The sequence below is a fragment of the Tachysurus vachellii genome, chromosome 11, assembly GCF_030014155.1.
Source record: "Tachysurus vachellii isolate PV-2020 chromosome 11, HZAU_Pvac_v1, whole genome shotgun sequence".
In the NCBI taxonomy this organism is placed as follows: Eukaryota; Metazoa; Chordata; class Actinopteri; order Siluriformes; family Bagridae; genus Tachysurus; species Tachysurus vachellii.
The window spans coordinates 15,139,301-15,158,430 of record NC_083470.1 but is presented as its reverse complement, the minus strand read 5'-3'; the positions used below and the strand labels follow the sequence as shown (position 1 = coordinate 15,158,430).

General features: G+C 37.2%; 1 protein-coding gene across 6 annotated transcripts in view; it reads left to right on the top strand.

Annotated features, from left to right (window-relative positions):
* Window positions 1-17,427, top strand: part of LOC132853504 (citron Rho-interacting kinase) — a 53,494-nt gene extending 36,067 nt beyond the window's left edge. For 4 of the 6 annotated variants that reach the window (XM_060881300.1, XM_060881304.1, XM_060881299.1 and 1 more), the window contains 17 exons: window positions 42-215; window positions 463-486; window positions 3,062-3,217; window positions 3,808-3,988; window positions 4,614-4,702; window positions 4,957-5,061; window positions 5,247-5,416; window positions 7,549-7,629; window positions 7,887-8,022; window positions 13,642-13,781; window positions 13,895-13,987; window positions 14,323-14,431; window positions 14,681-14,809; window positions 15,017-15,097; window positions 15,228-15,306; window positions 16,208-16,381; window positions 16,500-16,872. In XM_060881300.1, coding sequence (XP_060737283.1) covers window positions 42-215; window positions 463-486; window positions 3,062-3,217; window positions 3,808-3,988; window positions 4,614-4,702; window positions 4,957-5,061; window positions 5,247-5,416; window positions 7,549-7,629; window positions 7,887-8,022; window positions 13,642-13,781; window positions 13,895-13,987; window positions 14,323-14,431; window positions 14,681-14,809; window positions 15,017-15,097; window positions 15,228-15,306; window positions 16,208-16,381; window positions 16,500-16,872 — 2,294 coding nt within the window. Of the gene's footprint in view, window positions 1-41; window positions 216-462; window positions 487-3,061; window positions 3,218-3,807; window positions 3,989-4,613; window positions 4,703-4,956; window positions 5,062-5,246; window positions 5,417-7,548; window positions 7,630-7,886; window positions 8,023-13,641; window positions 13,782-13,894; window positions 13,988-14,322; window positions 14,432-14,680; window positions 14,810-15,016; window positions 15,098-15,227; window positions 15,307-16,207; window positions 16,382-16,499; window positions 16,873-17,159 lie in introns of those variants that run through there. The other 2 variants (XM_060881303.1, XM_060881302.1) reach the window with 2 other exon arrangements.
* Window positions 17,428-19,130: the final 1,703 nt, after the last annotated feature.

Below are 19,130 nucleotides of genomic sequence, written 5' to 3'. Positions count from 1 at the left end.
TTTAGATTACTCATTTGTTCCTAATGACCCCTTTCCTTTAGCAGTGCAGTTTAATAAAGCAATGGAACATGGTGGTACCCCTGCCACTCCTGGTCTGGCACGGCAGCAGCTCATGATGTCAACTAAGTCTACCAAATCCCCTGAACACCAGCCCAACCCTTCCAGCTTGGCACAATCACAATCCAGCCGCAGGAAGGAGACAGCCTCCAATGACGGTCAGCACACAACCTCATTTTTTGTGACATTCTTCCTTATGAGGAATTGGGTATCACTGTATTTGGTCCATTTCACCAGTGTGGTCCATTTGACCAGTCATTTTGCCTACACTACAAAAAACAATGACATTTGATAAGATCCTTAGTTACCAGTTTTTTTACATTCAATGAGAGAACCTTTATTTTTATATAATGAATATCTATTAATATCGACCATTCTTATCTCCTATGCTTCATTCCCCTGCAGAAATAAGAAGAGCAACTTCGGAAAGTAAGTTATTATGCATTAGGATTCTTGCTTTTTCTGGCTGAACTCTTATGAACTCTTTCATGCTCTAAAATAAGTCAGCTTATACAGTATCAGTATAAACCTATATGATTTATTGTATCATTATAATAGTGTGCAATTTATTAGGCTATCATTTGCTGTAACATATAAGTAATAGTGTTACCTATGTAACAGTGGTTCATCATTACAGTATATCATACAGTGGGGTTCGAAAGTTTGGGCACCCGAGGTAAAAATTTGTATTAATGTGCATAAAGAAGCCAAGAAAAGATGAAAAAATCTCCAAAAGGCATCAAAATACAGATTAAACATTCTTATAATTTGTCAAAAAAAGTTAGATTTTATTTCCATCATTTACACTTTCAAAATAATAGAAAACAAAAAAATGGCGTCTGCAAAGGTTTGGGCACCCTGCAGAGTTAATACCTTGTACTGCCCCCTTTGGCAAGTATCACAGCTTGTAAACCCTTTTTGTAACAAGTCAAGAGTCTTTCAATTCTTTTTTGAGGTGTCTTCGCCCATTCTTCCTTACAAAAGTCTTCCAGGTGTTTGAGATTTCTGGGCTGTCTGTCACGCACTGCTCTTTTAAGGTCTATCCATAGATTTTCAATTATGTTGAGGTCAGGAGATTGTGAAGGCCATGGCAAAACCTTCAGTTTACGCTTCTTGATGTAATCCACCATGGATTTTGAGGTGTGTTTAGGATCATTATCCATTTGTAGAAGCCATCCTCTCTTTAACTTCAGCTTCTTCACAGATTGCATTAAGTTAGAGTCCAAAATTTGCTGAAATTTGATTAAATCCATTTTTCCTTCTACTCGTGAAATGTTCCCTGTGCCACTGGCTGCAATACAACCCCAAAGCATGATTGATCCACCCCATGCTTAACAGTTGGACAGAGGTTCTTTTCATTAAATTCTGTGCCCTTTCTTCTCCAAACGTACCTTTGCTCATTCTGGCCAAAATGTTCGGTTTTAACCTCATCAGTCCACACAACTTGTTTCCAAAATGCATCAGGCTTGTCTATATGTTCATTTGCAAACTTCAAACACTGATTTTTGTGGTGAGGACCATAGTAGAAGAGGTTTTCTTCTGATGACTCTTCCATGAAGACCATATTTGTACAAGAATCTCTTTAAAGTGGAATGGTGTACCACAATCCAGTGTCTGCCAGATCTTTCTGGAGGGATCGTGCAGTCAAACGTGGGTTTTGACTTGCTTTTCTCACAATCCTGTGAGCTGTTCTGTCCGATATTTTCTTGGTCTTCCAGATCTTGCTTTATCTTCCACTGTTCCTGATAACTGCCATTTCTTAAATACATTCCGAACAGAGGATATTGGCATCTGTTCGTCATTTTTAGTAAGAGGCATAAATTTATTTAACGATTTACCACCAGAAATTAAAACATTAACAAGACTCCAGGTTTTTAATACACATTTAAAGCAGTGGCTGAAACTGAAACAACTCTGTGAACATTGACTGTATAGGATAACACGCAATGTATGCAAACATAAGGTTGCATATGTCAGCATGCACAGACATATGCATACTTTTGTGTTTTGTATTGTTAAATATGTCTAGACTCTGTTTTATAGTGATTGCTATATTTATTTAAGCCCATTTTAGCTTATGGACGGAATGTATTTATTGCATGTATTTTAATAGCTATAAATTCTTGATTTAATATTCTGTAATTCCTGTTTTAACTTTACAAGCCTAACCAGTGACAGGGGTTGCAAATTAGTCATGGCTATAAACCTGTATGCATGGCATCTACATTGTATTTTATAAAGCAATGTTTTATGCATTTGTCCCTGTCAAAAAAACATCAATAAAATAAAATATAAAATCTGAAAATGCTTTGCTATCTTCTTATAGCGTTCTCCTGCTAACTATTTTCAGTTTCAGTTTTCTAGACTGCTTAGAAGATCCCATGGTGCTGATTGTTGGGGCAAGGTCAGATGAGTCTGGGCATTTAAAACCTTTGAGATTGACATCACCTGGTCTTTCCAGTTGATGATTAACATTCCATGACACTGTCAGGTCTCAGCTTTTCAAAGGGGGCGGTGCATGTTATAAACTCTGCAGGGTGCCCAAACTTTTGCAGACGCCATTTTTTTATTTTCTGTTATTTTGAAAGTGTAAATGATGGAAATAAAATCTAACTTTTTTAGACAAATTATAAGAATGTTTAATCTGTAATTTGATGCCTTTTGGAGATTTTTCCATCTTTTCTTTGCTTCTTTATGCACATTAATACAAATTTTTACCTGGGGTGCCCAAACTTTCGAACCCCACTGTAATATGAGGACCGAGCTTATCTCTGAGTGCAACCTTAGGCCAAACTAATGACCTGATCTGATACATTATAAATGATCTATTTTATTTGAAATGCTAGTCAACTAATCATGGGCAACTTTTTTAGGGTCCAGACAAATTGTTATGTTTCTGTTTAGCCAAACGCTCATCTTTTCAACTGGAGTGGGTATGATGGGTTGGCAGGATAATTTGGTTAGCAAAGGATGATGACCCGGTTGTGTTTTGTCCACTGTTTAGAATATGTCCGACGTGTAAAAGAGAGGCTTCACCACAGTACTCATGGTAGTCACAGCACCCCACACCGGTTCACCCAGGGTCTCAACATGAGGGCAGCCAAGTGCACTGTGTGTCTAGACACCGTCCATTTTGCCCGTCAGGCGGCTACTTGCATCGGTACGCAATCAAGGCATCTATGACATTTCACACAAATGTTACATAATAAGGTCCAATTTCATAATAAGGTGTGAAAAACTAGTGCAGATTTATGCAGATTGTCTAGATTTAATGGTACATAAAAATTCTTAAAAATGACTGTGGCAGTGGCGGCGTGGTCGAGCATCAACTGTAGACAGGGAGGAGGCTGGTTGAGCAGGCAAGTAAAGCGTAAAAATTCTCACACCTATCTTATTATTGTTGTTATTGATGTTATTGCCACTCACGCATCGGTAAATTACAGTCGAGAGAGGAAAATAGATGAGCATGCATATAGAAATAGGACAACTCATGAATTGCCTGCGTAAGCGTTTTAAACGGAAAAATGTGTATGCACAAGCTACTGTTCTCATCTCTCTCTCTCTCTCTCTCTCTCTTCCTAAAGAAATACACAATAACAGACTGACAAAAATAAGACACGGGTGAGAATCCTCACCCACCTCCCCTCTGTCTGCAGCTTTCAACAACGCCACTTTCAACAACGCCACCATTGCCACTGTAAACATGTACTGATAATATTGTTTTAGCTGTATTTTTCTTTCCCACAATAGAATGCCACGCTTTGTGCCACCCAAAATGCTCTCCCTACCTTCCAGCCACATGTGGTGTGCCCACCGAATATGCCCTTCATCTATCTGAGGCTTTGTGCAGGGAGAAGAGCAGTAACTCAGGCCTACAGCTCAAAGACTCCAGTGGACACATGAGGCTGGAGGGCTGGATGAAACAACCTAGGTCAGAACACTGCATTCTATCTTCAATACTAATTGATATAATTTCTACATCAAGTAGGACAAATTGGACAGTGCAAAAGAGTACAGTTAGTAAAAGTGGTAAAGTATTATGAAAGCTGTACCTTTCTTGGGTTATATAGGAATTACAGCGCTTTTGATATGTGACCCTCCATGGGTAACTGGACAGTTGGCTGCTTAGCTTTGAAATGGTCAGACGTCTGTAGTTCTAGAATGATGCAATTTAAAATCAACAATCATTTAAAACTAGTAAATACAGATGGTTTACCACATGATGTAAACCTTTGGTAAGCCACAAAAACAGGAATATGAAATTAGAAATTTCCCAAAAACATATTTAAAAAAGACATTTCTGAAACAACATTCTATTTACAGATGAGACAAAATTGTACTAGAATAATACGAAGAGTATTATAAAAAGTCACATCTAAAATGTGCTGTAATTCTACACTGTTTATCCAATTTGGATGTGAAAAAAAGCCTGAACCATTCTTTGTTTAAATTTAGTTGTCTGACTCTTAGTAGACATCTAAAATAACATTTTTTAATCATTTGTTCAATGTCCAAATATAAGGACTGTGAAGTGTGTGTTTGCGTCCTTATTGTAGGAATGGCAAGCGTGGTCAGGGCTGGGAGAGGAAGTATGTGGTGCTCGAAGGGAACAAGGTTCTTACCTATGAGACTGAGCCCAGAGAAGGTCTTTACTTTCTCAACTACTGTACTTAAAAATACAAAAAAAATGCTTGTCTGTAGTCAGTTATATATATTATATAAACATTTTTGTTGATAGGAACCACAGTCAGAAATTTACTATAACAAGAAAATAATTATACTGATTTACTGCACTGCCATGAAAAAGACTCCTTATAACAGGTCCAATGGTATAATAAAACAACACAATTAAGGGCTGTACTGTGTTCATTCCATGCTAATTGACCCACTGCATTGCAGAGTCACTGAAGCCAGTGGATGAGTTTGATCTGTATATATCTGAGGGTGAAGTGATTGTGCACAGTGCTGTGGGTGGTTCAGAGCTCACCAACACTGCAAAGTCTGGTAAGATAATAGAAAATAAATGAAAAATTATAATCAGCATTATATTGTGCTAATAAGTTTATACATTAAATGATTTCACTTACAGACTTTTGAAAATCTCTAGTTGTAAAAGTTGCAATTAGGAGTAGCGAAGTGACTTTTCAGTTTCTCATGTGTAGTATAATGATGGTGTTTTGGGTTCTCAGATGTGCCATTTGTGCTAAAGTTGGAGTCGCTCCCCCATACATCCTGCTGGCCAGCACAGACCCTTTACCTCTTGTGCTCAAGCTTTGCGGAGAAGCAGCGCTGGGTGGCAGTTTTGGAGGCCATTGTGGCAAGTGCTCGTGGTGCCCGTGAAAAAGCAGAGGCAGATGCAGTGAGTATAGAGGAAAAATCTGATCGGCACATTTTGATGTTATTATATAGTGGCCCCTGCCAAAAAGCAGGTTAAATAGGTTGAAGTCGAATGAGGTGTAGACAGTGGTACAGTATAATGGCTAAATAGAATAGGCAAATACAGGGTCAACTTTAGTGAAGACAAAAATTAGGCTTGGTTACATCAGACTTTTAATGAATAATGAATTTCCATATGATGACAACAAAAACAAATACATGATTACAGTATTAGGAAAGCAATGCACAAACAGAAATATAATACATTTTCTAATAATTTGTTTAATTTAATGTAATATTTTGAGTACAGTATTTAAGTATCATCTGAGTAAGTGTCATATAAACGTCAAGACAAGAAGCTTTTACTGTCATTTCATCAATATATAGCTGATGCAGTACACAGTAAAATAAAACAACGTTTCTCCAGGACCATGGAGTACATAAAATTACATAAAGCTACATAAAACACCACAGACCTAAGGACTTAAGTCATAGCCACATAAAGTGCAATTTTGCGCAACCTAGTGCAACAGTGTGAGTCAAGTTCAAGTTTCTTTATTGTCAATTCTTCCACATGTACAGTACATACATAGAGAATTGAAATTGTAGTTCTCTCAGTCCCAAGGTGCATAATATTAACAATGGAATTTAAATAAAGCAGTGCAAGGCACATGCAGATAAAGTGAAAAAAAGCAGACCAATGCTGCACAAAGTGACTGGTGCATGTTGTCGTATGTTAGTGGGAGGGGGGATGACATTAGACAGTGCAAACACAATATAAAACATTACATGCATGTTATAAATTACGTTGTGAATTTAGAGCAATTATAAACATATACAAACTTCCATGTAGTGGCAGCAGTTTGGTGAGGTATTAAAATGTGGTTGTGCAAAACAGCAATTAAGTGAGTGATTGATTTGTACTGTCCAGTGTAGATCACACAGTTGGGTGTGAGTGTGTGTTTGGTATAGATTAGTTCTGTTCATTGAGGAGTCTGATGGCTTGAGGGAACAAACTATTGCACAGTCTGGTTGTGAATGCTACAATATCTTTTTCCAGATAGAAGGAGAGTGCAGAGTGTTTGTGAGGGATATGTGGGCTCATCCACAATGCTGTTGGCTTTGTGGATGCAGTGTGTGTTATGAATATTCATAATAGAAGGAGGAGAGATTCTGATGCTGTCCCGAAGGGTCTTACAGTCCAGGATGGTGCAGTTCCTAAACCAGACAATGATGCAGCTGCTCAGAATGCTCTTGATGATCCCTCTATAAAATGTTGCCAGGATGGGGGCAGGGAAATGGGTTTTCCTCAGTCTTTGTGGGAAGTAGAGGTGCTGCTGGGCTTTCTTACTGTTAGAGCTGGTGTTGAGTGACCAGCTGAGTGACAAGTTCTCCACCAGATGAACAAAAATGAATTTGGTGCTCTTGACGGTCTCCACAGATGATCCGTATATGTTCAGCGGAGAGTTGGTTGCTCTGTGCTTTCCTGAAGTCAACAACCATCTCTTTAGTTTTGTCAACATTCAGAGACAGGTTGTTAGCTCTATATGCTGACTCATCTATCTGCATGCTGACTCATCATTCTTACAAAAGAGACCCACCAGGGTTGTATCATCAGCGAACATGATGATGTGTTTTGAGCTGTGCATTGCTACACCGTTCTGAGCACCCTATCAGTAATGTTGTCCGGGCCAGCAGCCTTCCATGGGTTAATTCTACTTAATTGAGTTCTTCTCTTAATTGAGTTCTCAATGTGAGTTCTTCTCACATTGGCCGTGGTTAGACAGAGTACCTGGTCGGTGGGATTAGGGATGGTCCTCCATGCCGCTACATTGTTCTACGCTTTAAACCGAGTGTAGAAGTCATTCAGCGCATCTGGTAGGAAGGCATCACCGTCACACGCAGGTGACATTGTCCTATAGTTTGTGATCACCTGGATGCCCTGCCACATGAGCTGGCTGTCTTTGCTGTCTAGGAAGTGGCTGTCGATTCTCTAGTTTGGCCCTTGCTTAATAATCAAAGTATTATTATTATTATTATTATTATTATTATTATTATTATTATTATTATTATTATTATAAAAACAATGAAAATAATATTCTTTCCTACTTTCAGAAGCTGCTGGGAAATTCTCTATTGAAGCTGGAGGGAGATGACAGGCTGGACATCAACTGCACACTCCCTCTAACTGACCAGGTACCAGAGGGCATATAACAAACTACTGCAGGACCAGTGGATATTATTAAAATAATTTAATAATGTTTGGGACCCAGGTTTACAATGCAGATCAGTTATTGAAGTGCCCATCAGTTCACACCTTACTATAGTTATTAACATAGTTTCTTAATTAAGTATAAGTATCGAGGATGAATATATTAGAAAATGTCATACTCACTGAATAAAACTGCAAGTCGAAAAACATTTTTAATTTAATGTTTTTGCTTTGTGCTCAGATTGTGTTAGTGGGTTCAGAGGAAGGTCTGTATGCACTGAATGTTATAAAGAACTCATTGACTCACATCCCAGGCTTGGGCTCTGTGTTTCAAATCTACATCATCAAAGAGCAAGACAAGCTGCTCATGATTGTGGGTGAGTGAGCTTCAACTGCATATGGCAGTTTTATGTGTTGTAAAACTGAGATGCCTACAATATTTACAATAAATTCAACCTCACAAATTTCCACCATTATTACTATTTATGTTTTGTTTACACAGCTAACTGAAAAAGTAATGCATCTGTAGCATGCTTAATAGTTAATGCATAAGTTAATAATGGTTAGTTTGTTTTGTGCTGATAAAGAAACATTAAGTAATGCTAATGCGAATGTGAAGTAATAACATTAAGTTGTACAACATGTTAAAATAATACCAAGAATCATTTCCAATTTTCATTTGTTATTTGTATTCACACATTTGTATATCGTCGATGTTAGGCGGAATCCTCGTATCTCCAAAACCGTTATTTTTCAGGAAATTAAAAAAATGCTGTACCTTATCTGCAGTGCACAGGGTTTAGTCCGCGTTGCAGTGGATTGTCTTGTGCTAAATTCCTGTCCTCAGACGAGCACCAGAACTAGCGGGGGTCAAGATTTTTTTTTCTTTGAGCCCAGTGTTTTGAAGACATTTACCTCAGAAGACGTGTTGATTCATTGCGACTCTTCTTGAGGAGAAATATGCCGCGAAGTGCTCCCTCTGAGTGAGGAAGAGGTGGACAGTTGAAGTGTCCAATGGAGTTATGAGATTTGCGCTCAAGCTTTTTCAAGACTTTAGATTGGTTAATAACTTGTAAAAATAACAGACCCACGTGGGGACTGACCAATAGCATCGATATGTGAAAAAATATGAAATTGACCAAATTTGGACATACGAGGTTTCCGCCCGACAGCGACGATATGTAGAATGTATAAGCAATGTGTGTTTCTTAGAAATTTGACAGAAGACAGACAAATTTAGCTTCAAAATCCAAAAGGTCTTCACTTTTGTACCAAATGAGTTGGACCATGTTCAAATCCTAAATCATAGAAGCAGCTTCAAAAAGTGTATGTGGCCAGAAGGTTGTTGGTGTCATGGTGGTAACCCTACTAAGTGCTGATGGACAGAAACAGGGAGGGATGCTTTTAAGTCTCTTCTAATTTAATTGAGAGGTCAGATGTCTTGGTTAAGATCCAAGATGGCGCCGATGTTCCTGGCATGCCGTCAGTCTCTGAGACGCTCAAGCCTGTTTGTACTATGGTTTTTTTTAATTGCCTTTAAAATCATGGCATCTTTAACTCACCTGTTGTCTTAAGCCAAAGCGTGTCTCCTGGGCTAGTTTACGACCGGCAAACTCTGCTGAATATTGGCCTTTGGTAGATGGTCAAACACATCGGTTAATGCTGTGTACTGGTGGGACTCTTCCGCCACTGTTGTGCCGCCCTACCTTTGTCGGGTGCAATGTTTGCCGCCAGGAAAGAAACGAAGGAAGTGTCGAGGGAAAAGAGGTGGTTTCGCGGTTAAACTTAAACTTGCCCTTGGAAGTAACCGGAGGACATACGGGGTTCAAGCTCTGGTAGTTGACGGAATGGACTGCTCTCGTTTTGTGAGATGGCGCTCCATGGAATCGTTATATACTGTAACTGGAATGTCCTGATTTTCCCTACATTTACTGGATCGCTACAAGTGTTTCGCTCACCGCATCTTCGACTCGGCGGGGTAAGATTGTGTAATATTAAACCGCTGCATCGGACAACTCATACTGAGGATGATACAATAAAGCTGAAGATTGGTTTGATCAATGTGAGGTCAGTGATGAATGACATTCATGTTAAATGACTTTTTTACTGCACTTGTTTAGATCTAATGTTCATTACTGAGACATGGAGGCTATTGGACTTAGTATTCTTCAGATTGTAAATAAAAGCTTAGATACAGGGGTTTTTCCTAACATGCTGAAACAGGCCTTTGAGCAACCTATACTAAAAAAAACCCAACTTAGATCCGACTGACTTGACAAATTTTAGACCAGTTTCTCATCTATCTTTTTTGACAAAAATTTTAGTGTTGTTTAGTCAGTTAAATTTTTTTAGAACAGAATAAGATTGGTGAACTTCACCAGTCCGGCTTCAGAAAATATCATTCCATGGAGACAGCCCTTGTAAAGGTTTTTAATGATTTATTGGTGACTGTGGATGCTGGTGATTCAGCAGTGTTTATTTTATTAGACCTAACTGCAGCCTTCGATACAATAGATCATACAGTGCTGCTTTCATGGCTAGAAGAATACGTAGGTTTGCAGGATAAGGCTCTAAATTGGTTCAAATCATACTTGACTGACAGAAGCATGGCAGTACGATTTGAGTCATATACAGCAAGAGCAACATCACTTATATGTGGTGTGCCACAAGGCTCCATCCTGGCCCCCACACTTTTTTCACTTTACATGCTCCCATTGGGGGATATTTTTAGAAGATACAATGTAGCATTTCACTGCTATGCGGATGATTTACAAATATATCTACCGTTAACTAATAGAAATAGTCTAGAACCTTTAATGTCCTGCCTTTCTGATATTAAAGAAAAATTAATAATTTCTTTTTTTCTGGCTTCTAATTTCTTATACCTTAACAAAAACAAGATGGAGGTTGTAGTGTTCAGCCCTAGAGGAGCAAAGGGCGTAGCAGAGTTTAATCTTGGCCCGCTGTCAATGAAAGTTAAAGAATGTGTTAAAAATTTGGGTGTATTTATTGATAGCTCTCTGAAGCTGAACACACAGATAAATCATGTTGTATAGTCTAGTTTTTTAATCTGAGAAATCTGGCCAAGATGAAATCTTGTCTGACATTTAAGAGTCTCGAAATTGCAATTCATGCTCTCATATCATCAAGACTGGACTATTGTAATTCGTTATATAAAGGAATTAGTCAAGCCTCTATCTTTTGGCTGCAGAAGGTTCAAAATGCCGCTGCAAGATGATTAATGAATATTAAAAAACATGAACACATCACTCCGTCCCTGGTCTCCCTGCATTGGCTTCCTGTACAGTACAGGATTGATTTTAAGTTACTTTTACTAGTATACAAATCTCTGCATGCCCTTGCACCATCTTACTTATCAGATTTATTAACCGAACATCAAAGGGGAAGAACATTGAGATCACTTACTCACTACCGCTTATCCGAACTACCTTGGGTCACGGGGAGCCTGTGCGTCTCAGGCGTCATCGCGCATCAAGGCAGGATACACCCTGGACAGAATGCCAACCCATCACAGGGCACACACACACTCTCATTCACTCACACACTACGGACAATTTTTCCAGAGATGCCAATCAACCTACCATGCATGTCTTTGGACGGGGGGAGGAAACCGGAGCACCCGGAGGAAACCCCCGAGGCACGGGGAGAACATGCAAACTCCAAACACACAAGGCGGAGGCAGGACTCAAACCCCCAACCCTGGAGGTGTGATGCGAATGTGCTAACCACTAAGCCACAGTTGCTCAGCTCCAGTTAGAATTATATAAGTTATGTCCCACACGATATATGCCCTGGGGCAGACTTAGGATCTGCTGGAGTCAAGTCAAGTCAAGTTAAGAAGCTTTTTATTGTTTATTCCAATCTCATGCAGCTGGTGTATATTGTGCAAATTATGAATTAAGAGGGTTCCAGTAAACACTTGTGTATTAGCAGCAGTTGAATGAGGTATTGAAATGTGGTGTGCAAAACAGCAATTGAGTGAGTGTGCAAAACAGCATGTGCAAAAACAGCATGTATAAACAGTTTAATATGGGTGGTAGACATGGATGTATATTGAATGAGTGATTGAGCGTGTTTTTGATTTGGTACAGTTAATGCAGTACATACAGTGTGTTTGAGTGTGTGTTCGGGACAGTTCTGGGTGTTGAAAAGTCTGATGGATTACAGGAAGAAACTGTTGCACAGTCTGTTTGTGAGGTCCTGAATGCTTCAATACCTTTTTCCAGATAGTAGGAGGATGAAGAGTGTGTTTGAGGGACTCACAACCTTCTGATTGGTAGCCCAACACCTTAACCACTAAGTGATCACATTCATTCACTGTTCTTCTGTATGAATAGATCAAGGCAAGAATATATAATGCATGACTTAGCAGCTCTACATATATGTTCAACTCACACTGTAATACATTATATACTGTAAATACAATATAATTTATAACACACTAGTGGTTGATCCTGCCCACAATTATTTTGATTGGCTATGCTGCTGCACTGGTATCATACCAGGTTCCACTCTTGTCGGTAAAGAACAGGAATCTGCATCTATAGTGGGTACAGATTTCCCTACACTTATATAATATACAGTATATGTTTTTCAAATCAAGAAACTTCATGGCTATATTGAATATATATCAGCCATGTCCCAACCATCTTCTGTGGCTAACCTTTTACAAAGTTTTTTTTAAGACTTTTATGCAACTTAGGTAGGTTAGTTACATTCCAAGCTAGCTTTATTTACTGTTTTATTTGATTATTAAAAAAATGTTTATTTAATATATATTAGATTCCTATTATGTTTAACTCAAGACTAAATATGAACCCTAAGTAGCACTGGATTAAGTCTTAGTACAACATTAATTTACAGTTATACACATAAATCTTAAATCTAGTGGCAGACATGTGGTGGCGACTTCTACCAACACTGGGGGTGAAACTGATGCCATTATCTGTCTCTGTATCTGTATCTGTAAATGCTCAAAAAATTAAAGATCTATTTTTATATTTAGATTTAAACCAGGAATAGACATGATCCATACCATACCATGATCCATACTTTTTTAATGTTAACCCTTCCACTGTGCCTTAGGGAATTATTTTAACTCCCGAACTAGTTATCCTCTGGACCTTCATGGCAAGCTTTATATCTTTTTTCAAAAGCCATATAATAATATTAGTAGATTTAATTGTATTTAAGGTTTGTTACATTTCAGAGCTATTTATTATAAAACTGTGACAGACTCACAATGCTTCTCTTCTGCAAGTCAACCTGGGCCCTTCAAGTAGCATTTTATTATAATGGCCTTATGATTTCCCCCGAATGTTTTATTTTAATAATAGAGAATGATCCTAAACACAAAGAAAGTACAATTTTGTTTTACAAGATTTAATGTTAATTAAATCTTCATGAGCTTTGTGGAGTTATATTAAGCATACTTCTTATGTTTGTACAGAAATATAGTGTTATATAGTGAAATATAGTCACATATAGTCATTTTTAAAATGATTCCAAAAAAATTTTAATTAAAATATTATATGGTTTTAAATTTTGGATTTGATTTGTTAGTTGTATAAATACTTTATTTTTATTTTCATTTTTGGAATAATTTTTTACTCAGAATTGAAAGATATTTAAAAACACAGTCACACAATGAACACTTTGTTTTCTGACAGAAATGTATACATATATACTAGTATACATATATACACTATATACATATATACTGCAAAAATATTTATTTTTAGAAATTACATTGATGCCCCTACCAACATTGTTGTTTTTGTTAATTGATGCAACAATTAATGATTACTTTATATTAGTAATCACATAATGTTAGTCAACACTTAACATGTGTTACCATGATTTTCATACATGTGTGTAAGTGACTGTGATTTATTCAATATACCTTAACTATTCAGTGTCTATATATACGTTAACTTGTACTGAACACTATTTTGAGGTATAGCTTTCTTTTACAGGTGATGAGAGGGCACTCTGCCTGGTGGAGATAAAGAAGGTGAAACAGTCACTCTCTCAGTCCCACCTCCCAACCTTGCCCGAAATTGTTCCATACATTTTTGAGACTGTCAAGGGTTGTCATCTTTTTGCTGCAGGGAGGGTATGACTGCTATCTCTCTAGTGCACGTAAATAGATTCTGTACTGTAGAATCTATTTTGGGTCTACTGCTTTCGTGCTTTATAATAGCTTTTGTGTAATTTTACTATCTGTAGATTGAAAATGGTTCCTGCATTTGCGCAGCAATGCCCAGTAAAGTCACAATTTTGCGCTACAACGACAATCTGAGCAAATTTTGCATTCGCAAGGTGAGAACTAAACCTAGCTTTTACACAAACATAATTAAGGCTGACTCATTATATCTAATAAAAGACACATGACAAATTATAACCTGTAATTTATCATGTGAAGAATGTGAAGAATACATTTGTCATGTGAAGAATACATTTATTTAATCATATAAATTAATTAAAAAAATAATTAATATAAAAAAATATAAATTATTATGAAACATTTATGTGTGAGGATTTCTTGGTTAATAGGTTGGTTGTAATGACCTTCCATAGGGATGGGTTTATAAACAGACAGGTGCACTCTTGCTCCTTAATCACCCTTGTGGTCTTTCTCTCTCTCTTTCTCTCAGGAGATTGAGACTTTAGAACCCTGTAGCTGTATTTACTTCACCAACTACAGCATCGTCATTGGCACCAACAAGTTCTATGAGATTGAGATGAAGCAATATGTGCTGGAGGGTATGTACGATTTCAGTAATATCTATTCCTTCCACTACTGGAATTGGTTTAGATAAAAGGGTTGTCATACTGCTCTTTTTATATGAATACAACTGCACATATTTAACACTAGATAGACATTACCAACTATACTGCAGAGAAACCATTTGGAAAGTCTTGTTTAAGGATTTGGTATATTTAACATTTGGTGTATATATAACAATACTTGCATATTGTTAAACTAATCAGGCATTTTGTGCTTTTTCACAGAATTCCTGGACAAAAATGATGTGTCATTGGCTTCAGCTATGTTTACCGCATCCTCCTACAGCTTCCCCATCGCCATCATGCAGGTGTCGAGTGCAGCTCAGAAAGAGGAATACCTGCTCTGTTTCCATGGTCAGATTGAAATTCAGATTGAGATTGATATTATTCTATCACTGTATTGATTATTATCTATGTACATTTTCCAATATTAAAAAAGGACCATGCTTGGGCATGACTGTTCATAATAAAACATATAGTTTGTAGCTAGTATACTGACTATATTTTTTACAAGCTGAAATTTGATATAGCCTTAAATACTTGCAATGTTTGCACTGGCAGAATTTGGAGTGTTTGTGGATGCCTATGGCCGAAGAAGTCGCACAGATGAGCTCAAATGGAGTCGTCTTCCTCTAACATTTGGTACATGTCTTGAAAAAAATGTGTTCATATTTAAAGAGTGCCTGACCATTACATAAATTTTTGCTTTTCATAAATCAGCAATTAAGTATGTGTATTAGTATAGTACTGTCTTAATCCTCTCTGTTCCCAGCCTTTAGAGAGCCATACCTATTTGTGACTTACTTCAACTCACTGGATGTTATTGAGCTTCAGGGTCATGCTGCTCTTGGGTGCGTGTCAAAATAACACCACATAGACATCTAGTAGTTGTAGGAGTTAAAGTTAAGGCTATTATGATAAAAGGGTAGTACTTAGGCAACTACTTGAAAGCAAGGTATGATATTTCTATTTATCTATCTATAAGTAAATTACAATTTACTTGACATAAGGTACAGTCGAGGGTGAGTTCAGAGTTCATGTGTGGATATGTTGATAGAATTTGTGCCTTTTCTTACTTCATCAATAGACAAATCACAGCCAGCTTATATTTCATTTGTATATTTGCATAGTTTTATCATGTCATCAAGTAAAATTTATAAAAGTTATGTCAATGCAAGAAAATTAAATGAGACTATTAGTAAATAGGCAAGGGAAAGTGGTGGTTAAAGTATCTGGGCTTGTGATTAGAAGGTTGGAAGATTAGAAGATTCACACTCCACACTGCCAATTCATGCACAAGATCAAGGCATTTAACCCTGTTTACTATACTAGATACTGTATAATGGCTGATCCATTAAGGTACAATAAACTAGAATAATTCAGTGCATTAATAAAAATAACCAACCATGAATTTCAGTAGTAATACTGAATTACAGTAGTAATTAATATAAGTAAAAAATGTTATGCAAAAAAAGGATGTTTAACCTGTTAAAAATGCTACAATTATATAACAATAAGAATAATAATAAGAATAAAAATAAGACTAAATCATATTACTTTTTTATGCAATCAAACAACATAATTCATTATTTGGCTTAATTGTTTATTTGGTTTTTAATGTTGATTTTCAAAATTATATATTTGTGGTGGTTATTTGGCAACTTGGACAACTCTGTTTTGAGGATGAATTTGTGGATTTCAGCATTTATAAACTCTGTTAATTTTTTTGTGGTTTTTGTAAACTTTGTTCAGGCCTCCTGCACTTGTTCACTTGGATGTCCCTAACCCACGCTACCTAGGCCCAGCCATCTCATCAGGTGCCATTTACTTGGCCTCATCTTACCAGAACAAACTGAGAGTGATCTGCTGCAAGGGCCATGTAGTACGAGAGTCAGGAGAATTGCAACGGACAGGTTCTAATAGGAGGTATTACGTTTGACGTAAAATAAACTCTGTCAAAAATATTAGATTCACACATATATTCTTGAATAAATGTTAGTAAAAGTTGTACATAAGCTTGATTTTACCTATGCTTGTTTGACAGCTTTGACCTCTGCAGCAGCCCAAGCAAGCGTGGCCCACCCACTTATAATGAGCACATTTCAAAGCGGCTAGCCTCAAGTCCTCAAGCTCAGGACAGTGTTGTGCACCGGGACCCTAGTACACCACACCGATACCGCGAGGGCCGCACTGAGTTCCGCAGAGACAAGTCCCCAGCTCGGCCACTGGACCGTGAGAAGTCACCAGGGCGTGCTGTGATTGATGCACGCAGAGAGAGATCTCCAGGACGGCCACTGGATGAGCGAGAGAGAGAGCGTGAGCGCACACGTCTGCACACAAGCTCAGTCCGCACTCAACTCACACCAGTTAACAAGGTACGCATGCGACACTGCCACGTTAACTGTGTGTCCTTTTAGGATGCCAGGATCAGGGTTTTAAAAGCTATACAAGGATACATGCCACCGCTTTGATACTGTGTATTAGGAAGCATCCCTACACAAACAAGAGATGAAACTGTAATTAATAATGACATTCAGCTGTGAACAAAAACAACCTAAGAAGAAGTAAATATAAAGATAAGTTTAATTCAAACTGACTTTGGTGAGTTTTGTTCCTTCTATGAGTAACTAGTGATTTGTGAGCTTGGCTCTCTTAGACAGAGCCTGCTGAACTCTGTAACCTCTCTGTCCTGGTGCTGGTGTAGGTGTGGGACCAGTCTTCAGTGTGACCGAGCTCCCTGGACAGCTGAAGTGTAAGAGCCATCGTCCAGTCCCAGCATGGATGGACATGCCGTTTTACAGGCATCTCTTGTAATACAACTATTCCATCTTGGCATTGGCTGCTGTGAGCAGAACCACATCTTATTTATATTTTTTTGGATTTAGCTGTTGTCCAAATTGACATATTTTGCTCATATATTATACATATTTACATAGGATTTATGAAGAAGGGAACTGATTGGTGAAATATTTTAAGTGATTATTAAGATACACAAAATCCTTTTCATATATATATATATATATATATATATATATATATATATATATATATATATATATATATATATATATATATATATATATGAACATAAAAACATAGCACATGCTAACTGTAAATATGTGGCCAGCTTTTATAGTTAAAAGGTATGAGAAAGGTATATAGTTAAAAGTCTGAGAGTTGAATGACAAAGCCATGTCTATTTTTTAAAGATAAAAAAGGTTTGTATAAATTTAAAACAAAATTTCTTACAGAAAACACAAGTTTTCACTTTTACATAGCTGCTTTTGTGGATATCAAGCATCAGACTGGCTGCTTTTCTGATATTGTCTGTCAATCTTTTGTTCTCAATTTTGTAAGAGCTGACAGTCAAAACTTAGGCATGTGCTGATAACTGTTTTTTTTTTTTTTGGTTTTTACTTACTCCTCACAGACCTATAAAGGGTACAAATTTGTAGACTCATACTTTAGGAATCCTTCACCAACAGTAGTTTTGATCATGATCTTGCCCTGACTGCTTTAAAAGTGGGGAGCTGACCGACAGAAATGATCTTCTCATCCTTGCATTGGAAAAGACATATACACCTTTTCTACTTGTAACAATTCTGACTACAATTGAGATTGAAATATCACAGTTTGTTTGACTGCAAGAAGTAGTGCAGAAAGTCCAGCCTAAAGTGTACTGAAACTGATCAGATGACAGTCTATACAAGTTATGGGTCCTGCTGACAAAGTTCTTTCTGGACTGGAATGACTGATGTCTATCTTAACTAATGCATGATGTCATGTTTGCTTTGCACTATCCCAACTGCTAGTGGTGACTAAAAAGGTCTTACAAGCCTGTCTTATGATTATTCTTTACAAAGCTTGATAAATAGACTATTGGGAGGATTATAAAATCAAGCAGAAGCAGTTCTCTTACTGTCCTCATGTTAGTGCATAGACATGCTAAGCACTCTCCTATAGCTAGACAAGGATATTTTTGGCTCTACCCACTAATCCCATTACAAACACAGTATTCACGCTGAGTTAGTCATGCATCTTAGATTGATAGCCAGCCTAACTAGTGTTCAAGTTGCCATGCCTATGTTGTCATAAAAGAAAAACAAACAAAGAAAAAAAAATTAAACAAAACAAAAAGTATAGAAAAGCAAAATTTCAGAGGTAATACTGTATACCACAACAGTATTCTGGAAACTATACCAGTATATTTCACATCAATTGGATATTTTCATCCAAGCAGGCTGAGCTCTGTACAATCAAAAACACATTTTGACTGACTAGCAACAGTCATTTAATTTAAAGAAAATGTAAAATGCCCCCACTCTCACCAGTATTTGGAACAGTGCATTTCTATTTTGTTTCTCATTCTATTTTACATTTTCTTATGTTTAAACTTATAAACAAAAAAACATACTTTATGCTAATGTGAATGTTTCATTAACCACAGCAAAACTTTCACAGGAAAGTTTACTTTTGTTACATCTATTCCCCATGCTCTATTTTAATCATCTAATAAATGGAATAAAAAAAGCAATAACAAAAATACCATACTGTATTTTTATACAGTATTTCATACATGATCATACAGACCTGCCAACCTTTATGCATTTTGTGTAGCAGATACGCATTTAGACATTAAAGTACGCTGCTACGATTTGTCACTTCAAAATACGCA